At 34.2% G+C, this 20,941-nt stretch overlaps 1 protein-coding gene and 1 pseudogene across 1 annotated transcript; one reads left to right on the top strand and one right to left on the bottom strand.

Moving 5' to 3' along the window:
* Positions 1-1,472: 1,472 nt before the first annotated feature.
* LOC137965048 (E3 ubiquitin-protein ligase SDIR1-like) lies at positions 1,473-4,035 on the top strand (annotated as a pseudogene).
* A 7,168-nt stretch (positions 4,036-11,203) lies between these two features.
* LOC137965227 (agamous-like MADS-box protein AGL29) lies at positions 11,204-11,797 on the bottom strand. Its single transcript, XM_068811585.1, has one exon. It carries the CDS (start codon positions 11,795-11,797, stop codon positions 11,204-11,206), a length of 594 nt encoding a protein of 197 aa, XP_068667686.1.
* Between the last annotated feature and the right edge of the window lie 9,144 nt (positions 11,798-20,941).

The following is a 20,941-nucleotide window of genomic DNA, read 5'->3' as shown; positions in this document are numbered from 1 at the left end:
GAGGTGGTTTTAATTATGTTTGGGTTGTAATGGTAATACTTTTGATTAAAGGATGCATAAACTCAATGCATGTCACAACAATGCAATTATCATCATTCCTTCCATAAAAAATGTACAAGTACAAAATCTTTAATTTGATCTTTGTGCACAAGCCAATGGCCCTTCCTCTCTCCCGCCTTTGTACTCTATAAAGAACTCTCCATATTCTTTAATGCTATTATTTTTAATTATTTATTAATTTAAAACAAGTTAAAATATATTTTATTTGAGTTAAATAAAATTTTTTTATAAAGTTAAATCTATAAAATTATTTAAAAATAAAATAAAATACCCACTTTTTTATTTACATAAACTTATGGTTTTTAATTTTATATTTAATCAATATTTTAAGAGTGAGAATTTAGTTATTAAAAGTAACAATTTGATTGAGCATTTGGGTATTATAAAGGTAAAATTAGTTAAATATTTAATTTATGTATAATTAAAAATATATATTTATTTTATTTTATTATTTATTTATTAATTTTAACAAGTTAAAATATTTCTTAACTTATTAATAGAAAAATTAAATAAAAAATATTTTATAAAATATAAATCTATTAGAGTATTTTATTAATAAATTTCTTATATACTTTTCACTATATTTTCCTTTTGTGCACACTAACACAAAAAAAAGTAATTCAATTTGACCTTTACTTTCACTAGGTAATTCACTTTCAAAATGCCCTCCCAACCTCCCCAAAGTCCTAGTCATTGGAGTTGCATGTCTATGAAGAAAGCTCCGTTTGCTTGCCTTACTTGCCTTTATACCACTTATATTTTTTGGAATTGTCTTTGGATTGGATAATAAGGAAAATGGGATCTTTCCTAATTGTTGTTAGCTAGTTTTCTTATCTAACTTTTCTTTGTATATTCAAGATATGATTTTGATGCTTCTAAGCGGAACTTCTAGCACTTAAGCATTTTATATCTCCATATTTTATATCCTAAAAAAGCCAAAAAAAAATTTTCCTAGGATATACATTTCCTTGAAACCTTTAGTATGAAATCTTATTAGGCCCTATTAGTGCCCCTGGTTGAAAATTTATATCGTAGGAAAAACATTTCTAGCTTTTCCTAGGATATAAATTTCCAAAAAAACCTTAAGATAAAAACCTATTTAGTGCCTTATTAGGAAATAAAATGAATTTTTTTTTAAAAAAAGGAAGAAAAATTAAATAGATATAAATGAGCGTTAATAAATAATCTCACACATTACCATATTTATCCAATAAATTTTTAGTAAAATAAAAATGTCAAATACAAAATTTAAAAACTTTTTTATTTAAAAAAAAATTGGTCATGTTTCATTTCCCAGGTTTACTAGTAGAAGTTATTTTGACTAGCTATTCAGTGAAGGAATCAAATTTGGAGAGATTCTGATAATTTTACACTCTGTTAGTGGATATTTACTTCATTTAACTCCAGCAAAGATGAGTTTTGTTTTCCGAGGGACTAGAGCGGACCTAGAGAGTGGATCATCCCAAAAAGGCGTGCTGTGGTACATTCTTGAAGTGATCAATTTTTGTTTATGCGTTCTTTTTTTGTATATTTTGCACATGTAAGCTCATTTTGTTTATGCGTTCTTAACATCCAGTGCATCCTTTAATGGCTTTTCTTGTCACAGGTACCGTTTCCTTTCTCTCACTATCCTCACCTTTTTTTTTTCATTTTTTATGGCCCCTTGGATTAATATCTTTTGCCTTTCTCCTTATGTGGGTTAAAAAATGAAGAGGATCTCCCCGTTATATCTCTTAACTCTAATCCTTGTTGAATCTGATTATTCCAGCAGTTCTGTTTTTGTTCATGATACTGAACTCACATCAGATGTCACCAAACTTTCTGGTATTCCTAGACTTTAATTAGTATTTTGTCTATAGAAACTGCTTTGCCTGCTAAGAAGATAATGCAGCATTTTATATTATCTTCTAAGAGGATACATTTCTTTCTTTTTTGTAGCTTTGGTTGGTTTCTTATGGCCACAAGCCTCACGATGTATGCAACTTGTCAACAACTTCAAGCCCAGGCCCAGGCTCATGCGGCAGCAGCCAGTGGCCTGCTTGGTCACACCGAGTTACGGCTTCAAAAGCCACCTTCTATTGCTTTTGCAATGAGAGGAAGATTTGCTGGCCTCAGACTCCAACTTGCACTGCTTGATCATGAATTTGATGACTTGGGTATGAAAATGTGTAGTTATGCAAGGATGCATTTGTTTTGCATCATAAATATTTTAAGAGATTTGGTGGAGAACTAGTGGCTATTACTTATTAGAAGTTTATGTTAGTTCATATCAGTTAATTGGAGGTATTTGGAGGCCTATATGGTTGAATTGCATCATTTACTTCATTGCAGATTACGATGCTCTGAGAGCACTTGACAGTGATAATTCTCCTGGTGCTCCCTCAATGAGTGAGGAGGAGATTAATGCTCTTCCAGTTCACAAATACAAAATTCAGTCTAATCAGTCATCAAGTCCACAAAAGTAAGTTTCAAGTTCTTCAGTTATGGTCTTATGTTTGCTATATTAGTCAGTAATAATAGGTATTAAAATGTTGTTTATTTATATTTGATTGATCAGTCTATTGGTCTCTTCATGTTCTCTGTTCATGACGTTGGGTGTGCTTTATTTAGTTTTGGACTAACAATGGAGAGCCATTTTTTTTCTTCATGGATGAGATGCTCTGATAAATTTTGAGGAGGAACTAATGCAATATCTTTCTCTTCTACAGTGAGGGATCATCACTTCAGCAGGCTTCTACTTCTAGTATCGTTTCTTCTTTATTTAGATGGGAGAGCCTTATCTATACACAAATATCTATTATTTTAGTAATGTGAAAATTCTTACTGGTTTCCTTTTTCTTTTCTTTTTTTCTTCTTCTTTATTATGGCACATTGTCTTGCTTTTCGGTTTCTGTTTGTTGGCTATGTCAACATGGTCATATTCCCTGCATTTGGCTCTTATTATGGTCACTTGGTGGATGTTCATATCGGTATTTTTGTTCACACTTGGTGACTAAGACTATTCTTTCATATCTATAAGTGGATCTTCATGTACTGCCTAGGGTGATTGTCTCTCATGATTATGTCAACATCATCATGTGATACCTCATCTTTGGGTGTGATTAAAAGCAAACAGATGCAGGATAATACATGAAGCTGTATTATCTGTACAGATGGATGGCTGGAAAAGTCGGTTAAATTTGTAATTTTCTTTGGTGGAAACTCCACTGTTAAATGATTGATAAACTCTTAAAAACATTTTGATATCGTGTGGTCAGTGGTCCCTCTTGCCATTTTATACCTTGGTGGTTTAAAGTCTTTTTATTGAGATGACATGCACAAATCTTAGGGAACTTGTTGCCTTGGGCATTCCAAGCTCCTATCTACTTGTCCACTCTTCGATAGGTTTTTAATGCTGCTTCCCTGTTCAAATTTATTTTCGCTCGCTGTTCCTCTCAGTGGTCCCAATCAACAAAGCAAGGGAAGTTGAAATTTCAATGGTGCATTAGCCCAAGTATCAATGAAGCACAAAAAATCCCTCTCATCCATATGGTTCCTAATGTTTCTTCATCTCAGTTCTTTCTGTTGTTGTTTATTTTTTTTATGCAGAGAAGACAAGACTCATCTAAGTGGGATGGGAGTACCAAAAATCCCGATGATGAGCTCACTTGTAGTGTTTGCTTGGAACAAGTCAATGTTGGAGAGCTGATTCGTAGTCTTCCATGCCTGCATCAGGTTTTTCTAAAACTAGAACCAATTAGCTTTTTGGCTTAATGGAAATTTGTGTGGATGCCTATTTACATAGTTGCTTAAGTGTTCCACTGGATTTGTTGATTGGTTGTTTAACTTCTACTGTCAAATGTGTTTTAGTTTCATGCAAACTGCATTGATCCGTGGTTACGCCAACAGGGAACCTGCCCAGTCTGCAAATTCAAAGCAGCATCTGGGTGGCAGGAAAATTCAGAGAGCGGAGTAGCAGGCTCATACATGGTTTAGTTCTTCCTTGCAACAAACTGTTCACTCTCAGACGTTAGTCTTATGTGTTGGAGAACCTTTTGGTTGGTTGGAAGTAGTCAGTCAATACATGAAACCAAAACATTTAAATACATGGATAGAGTTTTAGATTGACACAAATATGTAAAATTCCTTTTTCAACATGGGAAGGAAATCTAGGTTATAGCACTCAATGTATCTAGTAGCAAGATTGGCAGAAGTAGTTTTTAAGTGTGGATTTCTGGCATGTGTAGTTATGGATGATCGATCACAATCAGTGATTGATCTATCATTCCAATGCTAGACTAAAAATGTATATTTTATAAAGAATAAGAATTTCTCTCTAAGTACTTTAACATGTTTCTAAGTTATATGTATGATGATTCTAAACATGTCTATATGCAAATTATATTTTAAAGCTCCAATCTCACAAGTACTTAAAGAATAGGAATTAGAATACTCTCTTGCAAATATTGACCGAATTTAAACGTATGTCTTTGATGATTGAACTCGAGTCTTCGCGTTGTCTTCTTCCTTGTGGGTGTTTCTTCAAGAGATGTTCTTCAATTGAACTCCAGGTTTATATTTTGGCTTTGAAGTTTTAGACCTTGAGATGCTATTGAAGGTGAAGAATCTAAAATACTAGATTTGCAAGTTATTAGCTCAATTAAGCTTTGCTATCATAAAAAATAAGTGGGACTCAACCTACGGTCAACAATAACCAATTATAGCGAGATCCAAACTTCCACCCCTTTAAGCATGTACAATGAAGTATTTAGAGTTTGTTAGAACTAGGAATGCCAAAAGACAAAAAAATTAGAAAATATGGCAAAATTTGGTTTTTTTTTATGCAAAGGGTAAAATAAAAAATTTTGGCACAAAAAATTTTATAGAAAGCTTTAGTATTGCAATAAAGGTTTATTCAATGCTTTGGCTCATATTTTACAGTTGCATACAAAGCTGCTTGGGATGGATGATCAATCATTTCGCTCCAACAACTTTTATTTTTTTTACTCCTTTAGTCCCAATGATTGATTAGACAAATCCAAATGATCGATCATACTCTATAGTTAATTATCTACCATGTTTCATACCTCCTGCCTAGTAACATTATGGATGATCGAGCATGCACATAAAAGGATGATTGATCATGCTTTATAATTCTTGTCTTGTAGTATTTGGGATGATCAATCATTCACTATAAAAAGATGATCAGTCACGCATTATGTTGGAAGTTTATTGATTTTTGGATGATAAATCACATGTTTTAGTCAATAATCGATCAAATACCTTTTGGTAGTGTATGCAATTAAGCTCTTAGCATGGGTAAGACCAAAACTAAGGAACTTATTATTTCTAAAGCATTTTATGATATTTTAAAATATGGTTTTAGATTTATTCTCTAATCCTCCAAAATATACTTTTAGATAATAATTTGAATTAGGGTGGATATCCTCTAATATAGTTAGAGTTCTTGAGATTTTCTATGAAACTTGGACTCTAAATCTTCAACTTGTTTCCTTTAAAATTCTTCTTCAATGCGACTTATTCATCCTTCAACATTTGAAGTCTTTTATGTTGATTTGATCAAATCATCCTCATAGACCTTATGTGTCTCTCTTTAAGGCAATGCACATTTCTTCATCTTGAAATGCTTAATTTACACTACCAACTCACTAACTTAAGTGTTGTTATCATCAAAATCAAGGACTTGAGTCAACCGAGGTCAACCGACTCCCCTTTTTTATGATGACAAAACTTAGCATATAGAAAATGAAAGTTCTCTTAACTTTGTACATGCATGTTAATTTACTCATAAATTTATGCATGCATAGTATTTTTTTTAATGTATTCCTTTTTAGTTTAAGCTTACTTCCCCTTATTTTGTTCTAGGCTTTTTTTCTCCCCTTTTTTTTTGTCATCCATAAAAAAGATAAAGAGTACAAATAAAGGATAAATGATGACATAGGAACAAATAGATCTTCATTAATTGTGATATGTCTTTACCAGATAGGGTATCAATTTGATTTACAACTGTTGTTTTATTCATATTAAAAACATTAAAATGTACAAGGAATCAAAAAGAGAATACAAGTATAGTCAATCCTATGTCAAAAAGAGTTATACAATATGAACTAGGGCCTTGACATTACTCCTGAGAACACTACTATGATGATATTGAAGAACAAGTATGGAGGAGTCTTACATGACTCTCACAGACAAAAGTCTCACAAAGAAATAATTAATATGGCATAGTCTAAACATGAGTCTCATGGAAGGAAACCTCAGATAAGTATTTTTATTTAGAGGAATTTCATTATTTTAGTCTTCTATTTATGTTTTAGTTATTATTTTTTCTAGAACTTATCTTTATGATTTAGACTTTAGGTATAATTGAGACATTAATCTAATTCTACTTATTTCCACTATTATAAATAGAAGATCATTGTACTCAATTAATAAATCAAGTCAGTGAATTATTTTCTTCTCCAAAAATTCAACATGGTATCAGAGGAAGTTCACTAAATTGTTGTTACATCAATCTATAGAAACAATGTATTTCTCTCTTCCAATTTAGTTTTTAGTTCAGTTTAGATTTACCCATCAAAGAGTTTTTATTCATTGTCAAGTAGTTCTTAGGATGTCATTGTCTTCATCTACATTTCTTTGCACCTCCTTCTTTTCCTTTAAAAACACATATTTTTGTTCTTTTACTGCACAATCCGAGATTTATCCCTTTGTACAACATCAAGATTCCAAATACCAGACAAAACTCCAAAACTTGCTCAATTCTACCATACAATATGAGAACCATTTTTTGTCATTCTATTTTCAACCTGTTACCAATGATTGTATTTAATCTTTACCATTCTATTTTTCTCGTCATGCAAAAACTTCATCTTTCATCATCAAAATATATGTTGGTTGCTTCAAGGGAAGAATTCAGTAATTTTTCATTCGAATTTTTGCATGTGATTGAGAAATATATTCCGAGTATTATTGCATTAGAAGTCCACATTATCTTGATCTAGTCTTCTTCCATCAGAACCATGTAGAATTTGATTCCTCAAGATGATGCTAGATTTCTCCCGCTAAACCATGACCCTAAAACTATTTAAAAATCTCTCCTACTAAGCTGATTCATAGTCTCCCATAACAACTCTGATTCCCTCTTGAGTCCTATCGAAGGAGGACTTTTTTAGTTCCAGTATTGTTGCATTAGGAGTCCACATTATCTTGATCTAGTCATCTTCCATCAAAACCGTATAGAATTTGACTCCTCAAGATGATGTTAGATCTCTCCCGCTAAGCCATGACCTAAAACTATTTACAAATCTCTTCCGCTAAGCTGATTGATAGTATCCCATGAGAACTCCGATTCCCTCTTGAGTCCTATCGAAGGAGGACTATTTCAGTCGTGCTCTGCCTTTGGTCTTGCAAAAAATTGCAATTCAACAACAAGCAAGTATCGAGTCACATAACACAACAACACAATGAATGGTCTTATGAAATCAACAACAACCTCAGTTCATCTTGTCACGAGACTATTGGTTTTTCATTGGCAACCAAATCAAGGCGTTTGAAAGTTTCCTCTATGCTCACATGCAGCATCATCAAATGTACCAATCTGTCATGAAGTCAACAAAGCTTCATGAAATAAGAGTCTAACTCTGATAAGACTTCATGCCATGAGTACCACTTTCCTCTACCAAAGGCTGATGTTTTGAACACTAAGTGCCAAAAATCTAGAAATCCAATTTACCCATTTCTGAGGAAAGCAACAACCTCCATATGAGCAGTTGAGCTATTGTTATCTCAGTAATTAAACCTGAGCTATTATTGCTTCAGTAATTAAACTTGAGTTATTGTTATCTTACTGATTGACGTGAATTTTATACGCAATCCTATTTTCTACAAGAAATAGAGTTGCATGCTCAAAAGGTTTAAGAGAAGCAAGCTTTGAGTCGTTAAGTAGTAGTTCATGGAACTGCTTCACTCAATTTCCATTTATTGCTATTGTGATTCATGTCTTTGTTGACATGGTTCGGAAGCTACGAGAGACCATAATTCAGTACAAAGGAAGCGGATGAGAGTATGACTTTTTCATAAAATAATTTTGCCAATTGCTCAACAAGTAGTCCCACTTCAAGTAGGACTTCATAGGCATTACAATTCCTTTATTTTCTGCAACAAAGGGAAAAACTCTTCCGACTGAGTAGAACATTGCTCCAAGTTCAGAAATTAATTCATATTTTTTTCTCAACAACTACTACTACAGAACAATCATTATGACATGTGCCATGTTTCCTTTTCCTCCCTTCTCCTTGTCAATGAGTTCTTTATCTTATGCATTGTCATCTAAAAAAATTAAGGCTCACCCTCTAGGAATTCCCTTGAGGTCATATATGGTCCAACTTATTTGTCAAGTTTTATAGTTGTATTGTTACAGTCTTCCCTAAATTTCAGAAAAAAAACCACTTTGTCATTGTTTTTCCTTTAATATTTCTTCAATTTATCATTTTTCATCACTTTTGAAGTAATAGCTAGACCCACTACCTATAAAGTATAGGAGTCTACCCAACATCTAGCGTGAGTCAAATCCTTTTATACTTCAGCCAAGAGGTGGTTTTCTGAGCTACCCTTAAAAACTTTGTATTTTTTATGCCTAAAATTAGGCCTTTTTCGCCTTTGAGTTTGAGGAATTTTCATTTTTAGATTATGACCATTGTGACTGGTGTATGGAGTTTTGTCGTACATCTAGGAGTGAATTTTTTCTCCCATATTTGTTTTATCCTAGTTGGGTTCTATGTCCTTTTATCCCCAACTTGTGGGACAGAATTAAAAGAAAAAGAAAAAAAAAGGTATTTTATTTTATGTGACAAGGATCATCAAGTAAGGGTAGAACAAAAAATGAAGATTTTGCATCTATGAAGAATTATTTTTTTCAGTCAAAGAAGAACGAAGACCAAATTTGTTTTTCCTTGCAAGTTGAAGTTATAAACTCCAACTTGAGGGAGATTGTTGAAGAGTAGGTATGGAAGAGCCTAACATGACTCTCGTAGAAAGAAGTCTCACATAACATTTATTAATATGGTGGAGTCTAATTGTCGTCTCATGGGAGGAAGTCTCACATCATGGTGCTTATTTCTCAATCAGCAGGTGATATATTACCAAAACTGATGACAACTACTGGGTCACATGAGGATCTTTTTAAGAAGGAGATTACTAAGTATGATGGTATATGTGAAGAATGATTACATTAGTCCTCTTGCAACTAGAAATGTTCATCCAAAAATAGCAGATGATGATAAGTATTAACCCTATTTCAAGGTAAGCTTTACATGATCAATTATTTATGTGTTTATTCATTTAAAAGAACAAATATATTAACTTTCAATATGCAAATTTCAGAATTGCATTGAAGCAATTGATGGGTTATCAGATTGCAATGATGAAGGGATTGAGGAATGGGATCCAGTAGAACTTGTTGAGGATGATATAGTATTTGGACAAAATCAAGAAAAAGATGATGATGATTTGCAGAAGCTAATTAACAATCTACAATCTCAATATCAGGGAGAAGAAGGAAAAATGAATAAACTAAATTAGCTAATCATTTTTCGTAACAATATAGCAGCTCATACGTGGGACAACAAGTGAACGCGAATTTTTTTACCAGATATGCATTATAAATTTTGAAAAAGAAAAGAAAAAAAAACTCAAACAAGCATTCTTAGATAGAAATGAAAAAGAATTTTAAAACGCTTGAAAAATCAAAATCATTCCATCTGCATGGAGAACACCATTGCAGACTTGAAACCTCCAGAAGGGGTGACTCAAAACTCAGGTTAAATGTATAATCCCTTACCTAAATAACTTTCAACAGCAGTTAGAAATAGGGCATATATGACTCATAATACATATAATAAGCTTTCTAACAGCAAGATTTACTGTATTGCATTTCCTCAACACAATGGTTGTATTTGGTTGTATTTTGAGAGAGCTTTTTATCAATACTGCAGAGGTCAAAGACAACAACATATTTAGTTCATGCAAATATGTTGTGACAAAACCCCATAAAAGGAAACAAAGATGTGATATCCAAGTGTTCAGATACTCTTTGAATTGAGTATTTGGATGCCCAACACAAATACTTTAAAAAAATAAAACTCCTAAAAAAATACTTCACTAATCATTAGAACAGACCACCAAGTGCAAGCACTGTGAATAAACTTTTAAAACAACCTTTTCTACCTTTGAAGTGAAAAAAAAAAATTGCCATCCTATTCTTTTTTTGGTTTTAGTAATAAAGAGTCAAGAAAGCAAAAAATATTTTGCTTTCAATGATAGGAAATTATTTTGAAAGTGAAACTACACACACCTAAGCATTCAATAACATATAAAATGAAAAGAGACAAACCAAAAAAATCCTCCAGCAAGTGACTTCTTATTTGCTAGTGTTGGATTTATTTTAATGAATACTATATTTAGCATTCCTCCTAGCGACAACTCAATTTATCCCAAAAATAATATAATAAGGGTTCAAGTCCATCACAAAATGACTAGCCAAGATTAGGATGTAATTTCCCAATTAATCATCACAGGATTTCTCCTAGCATTTGGAAATATGGGATAATTTACATGAAAAGCCCCTCACAGCCCTGTCTAAACAGATAGACAACAACCCTAAAACAAAGGCAACATAAATAAGGTAAAAACTGAACATGGAACAAACTAAGTCCAACAAAACAAACACGCCACTCTAATACCATGTTAAGAACGGATCCAAGTCCACATCAAAATGACTAGAACCCAAGTAATCATTCAATCCTAGAACCAGAATTGAAGGGTTAATAATCGTCTACTACCTTTGATTTAAGAAAAATATAAAACTAATTTACATCTCTTCCAGTCTTCAGATGGGCAAGAGATTCACAGAAACCAATACACAAACCGCCATGAAGTAAATACGGTAAAGAAGTAAACTGAGCAAGAATAATTATTCAATCCAAAAGAGAGTTTTGAGAATTAAGTAATTAATTAGAATAAGGTATAATCATCTCTCTACAGAATAAAAAACCAAATGTGTCAAACACAAAAATACAGTGTGAGAACCCAGAAATGGTGAGCAATCAAACAATATAAAAATTAAAAAAATCCAACCCCAGGATCAGGCATAGAAGCCCAGGTAGTAGTCGGAGGCATCCAGTGGCGGAAAATCATTAAAGAAATATTCCGATGCTGAAGAAATCTCGGACGAGGTATTTCCTTCTTCTTCGGTCTCTATAAGAAATATCTCAAGATCGTCATGCAGTTGTGTAACCTCCACTCCGTCAATTACAGCAGCAGGTGAAGCCTCCAACGTCGGGAACGTCAACTGATGCCCTGAGGCCGGCTTTGTCGCATTCAATTCGTCCGCGAGCTCCAGTATATTGGCTTCTTCCTCCTCCAGATTGGCGACCAAAAGCTCGAGCTCATCAACACTGCATTGCTCCAAGTCGATGTTGTCCAAGGACAAATGCTCTTTGTCTTCCACCGCCTTTGGGAAGTTCGTCTCGCCTTCGAAGTAGTGTTGCATCAAACCCTCGTCTCCGAAGACAAAGGGCCTACCGGCGGGAGAGAAGGCAACAACGAGGATTGAAGCGCCAGTTAGAATGGAAAGTTGATCAGCTTTCTTGAACAGTCCCTTCTTTCGCTTCGAGAAGGTGACTTGCAGAGCTTGACGATTCTCAATCTTCTTCATCTCCGGCTTCCTCTTTCCCATGGCTTCTCTCTCGCTTCTCTTTCTCTACTCTCGCTCTAAATTTTTTCTTAAGAAACAACATAGCAGAACTGATTCCTTTATAAAGACGCAAAAAAAAATTTACCGTTTATTTCATTTCTTTGTCTAATAAAAATCTAAGAAACCCTGCTTTCCTAATTTATCACCATTGCTTTGGTAGTTTCCTATTTGACGTTAAAATATGTGAACGAAATTAGTAGTTTTCTATTTGATTTGATGTTTTGGTAACTGAGGGCAGAGAAGCTATTAAAAAATTAACAATACGGATATTATATCATTAAGGAATTTTTATCATTTATATTGATAAATTAAGTTAAATAACTAATTATTTTTAAAAACTATTAATAAATTAAAAACGTGTTAAAATTATTTATTAATTTAAAAGGTGTTAAAATTATTTTATTTCAAACAAATCAAACAATCTAAAATAAATTTTAAATCTATTAAATTAAATTTATATAATTCAATACCCATTTTATTTGATAAATTCCTTATTTTTAATAACTTTTTTAAGAGTGAGAATTTAGATATTTTAAAGTAAAATTTTGAAATTATAAAAATAAGGATTTGGTAAATATTTTTATTTTTATTTTTTATAAATTCCTTATTTTTAATGACTATTTTTAAAGTGAGAATTTAGATATTTTAAAGTAAAAATTTGATTAACATTTGGATATTATAAAAATTAGGATTTTTTAATCATTTTAATTTTATTTATTTAATTAAAATATTTTTTAAAAAATATTTATTAATTTAAAATGGTTAAAATATATTTTAGTTTATTTAAATAAAACTATGTTATAAAATTAAATCTATAAAAATTATTGTTTATAGTAAAATACCCTCTTTTTATTTAAATAAATTTATGGTTTTTAATATTGTATTTAATTAATATTTTAAGAGAGAATTTTGATATTAAGAAGTAACAAGTTGATTAAGCATTTGGGCATTATAAAAATAAAAATTGGTAAAGTATTTTATTTTGATATATTTACTTAAATAAATAAATAAAATTATTATTAATTCAAACAATTTAAAATCTTTCTTAACTTATTAATTAAAAAAATAAAAAATTTCTGGTAAAAAATTATCTATTAGAATATTTTATTAATAAATTTCTAATATACCTCCCCTCTTTAGAGTCCTCATCACTAGAGTTGCATGACTATGAAAAAAAACTCCTTTTTGCTGCCTTACTACCCTTTATTCCACTTATTATTATTGGAATTCTTTATGCATTGGATAATAGGGAAAATGAGATATATCTTAATTGTTGTTAGCTAGTTTTCTTATCTATGTTTTCTTTGTATATTCAAGACATGATTTTGATGCTTCTAAGTAGAACTTCTAGCACATAAGCATTTTATATCTCGCCATTTCAAAAAATTTTAGATTAAAAAGGCGGTTTTGATTAGTTATTTTCTAATAGTCAAAGAAAACCAGAAGAGGTGGGGCAACACTCCATTTAGGGGTTGCACCAAGCCAAATTGACTCGGAAACCGTTCGAGCTTGGCTCGAAAAAATCTCGGCTCAATTCAGTTTTTCTTGAGCTTGGCTCGAGCTCAAACTAGAAATAAGTCTCATTAAGTATAACAATCCAAACTCGAGATTTTTCAAGCTCGATATGTTAGTTTGTGAGCCAACTTGTTAGCATAATTTTTTTTTATGAAAATACCCTTTACTCTAATAGGTCTCATCAATTCCCTCTTTAGTTAGTTAATAGTTGTTCTTATTTACCTCAAATACGATCGATCGTTCAACCCTTTTTTATCCCTTAACATCTAATGTTGTTGTTTACCAATGAAATAAACACTATTGGTGGAGGTGTTTGTTCTTTCTTTTGGTCTATTAAGTTGGTAATTATACATTAGTATGCTCCATTGCAAACTCTTGGACACATTCTACAATAGCTTGCAATTCAATGGTACTAAGTTCATCACAATATTTTTTTTATTTTTTTTATTTTTTTATAGTTTTAAATGTTGGTTGGAGCTCGATTCCAATTTTAGGCTCGAGGCTGAGCTCAAGTTCAGATCAAGCCAAGCTCGAACATATGCAGGTTCAAGCTTGGCTTGGCTTGATGCCACCCCTAGCCTTCACCTCCTTACTACTTAAAACTAGATAATAGGAAGAGAGCTTCCCTGGTAAATTTTTTATTTTATTTTATTTTAAAGTTTGGATGATATCATACTAGGTCAATGGCGGTCAAATCAAGTTCACCCGGGTTGAACCGAAGCTAGTTATTTCACTACATCAATTGTTTTTTAACATTAGTTTGATCGATTTTTGCATATATTTTCTCATCACCACTTAGGTGATGAGAAAATTAAAAAATATTTTAGGGTAGAAATACGTTTGGAGGGACCATTGTCTTAATGTTTCTTGGAAACACATATCTACTTAGGCCCCATTAGTGCTCTTGGTTAGACATCTATATCCTAAAAAAGCTAGAAATGTTTTTCTAAGATATACATTTCCTAGAAACTTTTAGTATGAAATCTTATTAGACCCTGTTAATGCCCCTGGTTGAAAATTTATATTGTAAAGGAAAAGCTAGAAATGTTTTTCATAGGATACACATTTCTAAGAAACCTTCAGATAAAAACATGTTAGTGCCTTACTAGGAAATAAAATGGAAAATTTATTTTTTTTCAAGAAAAGTTAAATAGATTTGTTAGTGCCTTTTCAAGGGAAATAAATGACGTGAATAATTAATCTCTCACATTACCATACTTATTCGATAAATTTCAATAAAATAAAATGTCAATACAAATTTAAAAACTTTTTTTCTATAAAAATAAATTGGTCATGTTAAATCAACTATTGTACTCTTCATAATTGTCCCACATTTGAGCTATTATATCGTTACGAAAATGGTTAGCTAATTTAGTTTGTTCATTTCTCCTTTTTCTCCTTGATTTCTCCAAGTTTTGTAGGGAAGGCAAAAACATAGGATCCAGGATAGAACCACTAAACCATCTACACATAAAGCTAATAATATCCATATTTGTCATCAATGTCATAAAAAAATCTCTTCAGATTTAAATCTCGAGATATTTACTTCTAAAAAATTCCTTGGGATCATGGTTTGAATTAAAAAGACTCCTCTCGAAGAGTTATTCAAGAAAGTCCAATAAAAGATCCTCATAAGCTACCAAGGAAGAAACAACTTTTGTGTTGTTTTTTCCTTGAATAAAAGAGAATGTCCATTCTAGGTAACTGTTTCCAAACATAACTCCTTTAATTTACAATATTTTCTTTTAAATTAAATGAGGAATTTAATAGAGAGATAAAGCTCCTAAGGACGACAAGCAATAATAACACGAACCTATGACTCTCATAAAAACATAAAAAAGGTAAATACATTTGTGAAAAAAAATATGCACAAGCAATCATGACAATGTACTAATTACAAACTAAAAGCATATTCAATAACACTCGGAATAAGAGTGGTTCACAGATAGATTACACCTCCACAAGAGAGCAAGTAATGCATAAAATTTGGCTCTATAAGCTATAATTTCTCACCTTTATTTTCATCTCTTTAAGCATGTCTTCAAGGCCTACACGCTGAGCTTATGTAAGGAATTGATAGATTTATACTACAAATTGAAATTCTAAAAGACCATACCTCCAAGTAGATAGAAAGATTGGAATTCTAAAAGACCATAGCTACGAATCCTGAAAATCAATGTTTCACTACCATGTTGATTTTTCAGGACTCCATGGAGAAAGAAGAAGAACACACATTAGGGATAAGAGAGGAGGAAGAATGGGGTTCTTGACATGTGTCCAAACTCTTCCCCTTAAGCTATATCTATAACTGATAAAAATATAATATTATAATTATGCCAGTCACCCTAGTAAGAGTGAAGAAGACACAAGAAACATAAACTAATTACATAAATGATATCCTAATTACATCATATCTTCCTACAACATGTAAGCCCCTTACATAGGATAGGTTGATTTTCTTGAGGAGAATCTTCATCAACAACAATACATGAAGTTTGATAGAACTTGGTTAAGCACCACCTTGGTGTTGAGATCCTAAACCCATTGCTCTGATACCATGTTGGATTTAGGATCCCAAGATAAGTCCTCGAGTAGAGGGTGAGAGAGAGGAGAGGAAGAAGAAGAGGAGAAGAAAAAGAGAGGAAGAAGGAAGAGAGGGGAAGAGATAGAGGGACGACCAAGGAGAGGAGAAAGGGAGAGACTTTGAGAGAAAAGTCTAAGGACGAATTTGAGAGAGAGGGGAGACTTGATGATCTACCTCTTACCTTGAGCCTCTATTTATAGTTTATTAAGGAAGGTTTCAATGACTACAATGCCCTTATGACTACTAGCTTCCAAAAGGAAAAGACATGTAGATATATATCATTTTCTTTAATTACACTACTGTATCATTTTTATGAGAAGAACATTTAATTACTCTGTGTGCCACCTCCTTGATGTGGGTAAAGTTATTACATTAATGCCACTTGAGGTGTCTTCCAACAAGGAAATTTTTTACATGATCAACCCCTAATCATGTTGTATCGGACGAGTGCTACTCTATTAGTAGAGTATTTCTTTCCCACTATGTTAAGTTTGGAGCCACCTCCATGAGTAACCACTTTATAGTTGAACCTCAAGAATCAAGAATGAGGGTCATTGGTCATTGTAGGGGCAACAATTGTAGTGAGTAGTAGCTAAATGTTTTAAGGGGGCTAGTAAGGCATAGATGATGAAAGTAATTCTCATTAATGCTTTAAGGGGCACTAGTAAGGTATATATGACAAAAACAATTCTCAAATAATGTTTGAGGGGGACAGGTAAGGCAAAGATGACAAAAGTAATTTTAATGATGTCAAGGGTTTAGTGGGATTATGGTGGGAACTTCTAGAAGGGATGGTTAACCAAGTTACATGCTATGGTGAATTTGAGAACCGTAGACCGCCGCATGTAGGAGGAGCCAATGACAAGGAGATAGCTGAATTCAATTTTAATGAAGATTCAAGTTCAAAAGATATGAGGTCAATGAATTGTGCAAGTGGAAACAACTTGTAGTTTGGGGTAGTTGAACCTGACAAAGGCACTAGGGGGATATCTAAGCAAGCCACCTGGACCACCAATTCGACAAGCAACAGTTAATTCCAGGAAATACCCTAAACAAAAAGTTGCTACATATATGGTTGTATGCCAATCAGCTTGGGCTACTTAATATGGGATTTGAACCATTTGGAGGAATATAATAAAGTTGAACTCCAAGAAATTTTTTTCAATATCTACTCAATCATTCTTTCCGTTAATCCAAGAACATCAACTTTTCTCTTTCTCAAATGGATTCTGGGTCTGCAATATAATTGGAAACTAGGATGAAACAAAATCAAGTTTTTCATCAACTTCCTTCAACTTGACTTGTAGCTAGGAGAATCTCTTGTGTCTTTCCTCCTAGTTCAAATTTTGAATTTTGAATGGAGAAAGTTTGGTTTAAGTGAAGAAATTTATTCCAAATTTTTTAAGGGATGAAAATTTCAATTAATTAAGAAATATGATATCTAAGAAGGCATATTTAGAAATTAGCCTTAATTAAATCAGGAATTATAATTTTTGATTTTCAAGACTCCATGGATTTAGCTCATGGGGGAAAAGAGTGAGACACCCATTGGGAATGGGAGGAAGAAGAGGTTTTGGATTTGTTATCCTAACCCTCCCCCTAAGCTCAATTTATAGATTAATTAAACTATAATACTACAATAATGCCCCTAAAACTTAACCTAATTACATTAATGCGATCTCTATGAGATGACTCTTTATTTACCACCTTGCCATCGTTGTATGGGTATGTGGGCCTTCTCCTTGGTCTATGGGCCTTGAACCCATCTTCTGCATCTCTTGGATGTGTGGGCCTTCCTTGGTCTTATGGGTTTGGGCCCATCTTCTATATCTCTTGGATGTGTGGGCCTTCCTTGGTCTTATGGGCTTGGGCCCAACTTCCAACACATTAGATATGTGGGCCTTGGTTGTGTGGGCTTGGTCCATCTTCCAACACTCCCCCTCAAGCTAGTGGTGAGAGAACATGAACTCCCAACTTACTGCTAATGGTGGATAGGATCTTCTCATATAAAATGACAGTTCTCCATATCTTCTAACACTCCCTATCACGCTGGTGGTCTCTTCCATGAGGCCTAGTTGGCATAAGATAAGTGAGAGTAAAATCACTCCAAGCCGTATGACATCGCTCCATACTCCAGTCATAACTTATGCTGGATGTAGAGCACACTCCTATCTTCTGTAGGTAGTCGGTCTATACGCAGTGCTCATAAGTGTAATAAAACTCTTCCATCACAGTGTCCTCCACAGGACACCGACTCTCAAATGGTAGGAGTAATAAATGCCAATTAAGGGGGGGGGGGGGGGGGGGGGGGGGTAAAGGGTAATTACCCAAAAGATAATATTATGGGGCCACCATGTGATTTCTTCTTAATTAGAATAAACAATACTGACAAAAATCAGTAACTGAGAAGTCCTTCTTCAATAATAATGTCTCAGCCAAAGAGACATAATAATAGAAGCTAAAATGGGTTTGGGCGCAATATCACATACCAAATAATAAAAATCTTAAAAAAAGACTCATAAAATAATCCTCAGATAATAATATAGGAAGTTGTACTAAATAATATGTAAAAACCGAGTAATAATCCAAGATAATAATCCTGTTGGAGAAAAAGTTCGAGTCGAGCGAAGTTAGGTATCAAACTAATATAGCCGAGTCACAGAAGAAATAGGTATAGAACTCGGGATCTGGACATGTATAACCGAGGCAACAAAATAAGTGAGCCAAGTTGGGTTGATCAGACCGAGTTGAACTGGACCGGGTTGTACCGGTCCGAGTTGACCCGAGTTAACTCTGCATAACGGAAGCAAAAGTTGGGGCAGCAGGGTCACTGGGTGATGTCGGCTCGGTCCGGGTTGGGCAGAACAGGCGCAGTTCGGCGCCAGACTCAAAACCAGCGATGAGTTTCCTAACTTAGGAAAAATTAAAATTTTCAACAATGCGTCTTTTCGTCAAGGTCGGTCGTCTTCCTCGGAGAGCGCTGGCATGAGCGGAACAGCAACTCAGCAGCAGAGTGAAAGAAAATTTCCGAAAAATAAATCAAGCCACATCAATAGCAGGACAAGAACCACCCGATTACCGTGAACCAGCAGAGACAGAGCGGGAACTTCCGGAAATAAACCAATCTGACGGAGATGCTTGATTGACGATAGACATCAATTATAGGAACAGAGAGATCAATCCGTAACAGGCTAGATGATTTTCCAGCAGAGGCAATAAAAGATATAGGTTGGCGATGAACCAGCAAGTTATGTCAGCGTATAACGGGCTAGAGCACAGTCCAGCGAAGAGTCGAGCAATATTCAGTAATCTGTGTGCTGGCTCGGAGGCAACTTTCCAGAGATTTACTGGATTGATGAGAATAATGAAGATACCAGCAGAGATATACTGGACGAGGATTAACGAGCTCGCTGGATCATTGAGCAACCAAACAGTATAAAAATTAAAAAAAAACCAACATCAACGCAGGAATGAATCCTGGTAGTAGTTGGAGACATCCAGTGGCGGCAAATCATTAAAGAAATCTTCGTCGGTGACATCCAGTGGCGGCAAATCAATAAAGAAATATTCAGACGGTAGCGAAATCTCGGACGAGGTATTTCCTTCTTCTTCTTCGGTATCCATAAGAAATGTCTCAAGATCGTGATGCAGTTGGGTAGCCTCCACTCCGTGAATTACAGCAACAGGTGCAGCCTCCAACGTCAACTGCTGCCCAGAGGCCGGCTTGGTCGCATTCAACTCGTCCGCGAGCTCTAGTATCGTGGCTTCTTCCTCCTGCAGATTGGCGATCAAAAGCTCGAGCTCATCAAGGGTGCATTGCTCCAAGTCGATGTTGTCCAAGGAGACAAAGGGATCTTCGTCTTCCACCGCCTTTGGGATGTTCGTCTCGCCTTCGAGATAGCGCTGCAACAAACCCTCGTCTCCGAAGACAAAGGGCCTGCCAGTGGGAGAGAAGGCAACGACGAGGACGGAAGCGCCGGTTAGAAGGGAGAGTTGGTCAGCTTTCTTGAACAGTCCCTTCTTCCGCTTGGAGAAGGTGACTTGCAAAGCTTGTCGATTCTCAATCTTCTTCATCTCCAGCTTTCTCTTTCCCATCCCCATTCTTTCACTTTTTTTTCTTTCTCTGCTCTCGCTGAAAATTTCTCTCTGTTAAAGAAATAACAGAGCAGATCAACTGATTTCTTTACCGTTTATTTCATTTATTTTGTGTGATAAAAAATCTAGGAATCCGGGTTGTGTTTCAGTAGGAAATGAGTTGTCTTGCAGTAGCTTGTTACAGGATCTTGCTCAAGAGATTTGGTTTTAATAATCTCAGGGTTGTAATCGTAATGTCGGGGCATAAACTGAATCCAGGAGATTTGCTGTCCTAACAGACACAACGGTTTTGAAATACAACGATATTCCTATTTTAGCCATTATGCCCCTCCCTCCTTGGAGATCACTGGCTTACTTGCAAGCGAAGTGGCATTCGGAATATGAGAGAAAGCTGAGCCAGGAAACATGGAGCAACACCCACGGCAATACCCCAACTGGTTCTTGCCATAGACAGTGCATTGGACATCTGAGGAGATTAAAATCTGCTCTCCAGGGTGAGATCGAGACAGCCAAATTTCTGAGGCCTGCAGTGCGTGACAGTAGTAACAATCGCAGAGTTAAGATAGACAGATGGAGGCAAACGATGTAAGAGTGAGTGGATCACACTGCAGCAACCAGTAAGAGTACACCATGTAAGAAATCTTGCAATATAGCATTGCTAAACCCATGGTGTATACTTCGCTTTTTTGTGCACATACATTCAACTTTGAATGCATACTTAATTTGATGTAAATATACTTTGATTTGAACCCTATTTAATCCAACTTGCTTTATTTATTGGCTATAAGCTAGTGAAGTGATATTGTAAATTGAGCATTTCAGGATAGAAAAAAATGTACATTACCTTTAAGAGGCACAACACACAAAATTAAACCAAAAGACCTCAAGCTAAATGAAGAACAAGTAGTCTTGAAGAAGTACTTTAAGAGCAT

Source organism: Aristolochia californica, unplaced genomic scaffold, assembly GCF_029961685.1.
Source record: "Aristolochia californica isolate CCGP_79_NKW_82.1479 unplaced genomic scaffold, dmAriCali1.0.hap1 SCAF_5, whole genome shotgun sequence".
Lineage (NCBI taxonomy): Eukaryota > Viridiplantae > Streptophyta > Magnoliopsida > Piperales > Aristolochiaceae > Aristolochia > Aristolochia californica.
The sequence above is the reverse complement of the archived record's forward strand: the minus strand, read 5'-3'. Positions and strand labels throughout refer to the sequence as shown.

Coding starts and splice junctions, on each gene's coding strand:
- LOC137965227 (XM_068811585.1), bottom strand. CDS start 11,797: ATGGGAAAGAGGAAGCCGGAGATGAAGAAGATTGAGAATCGTCAAGCT.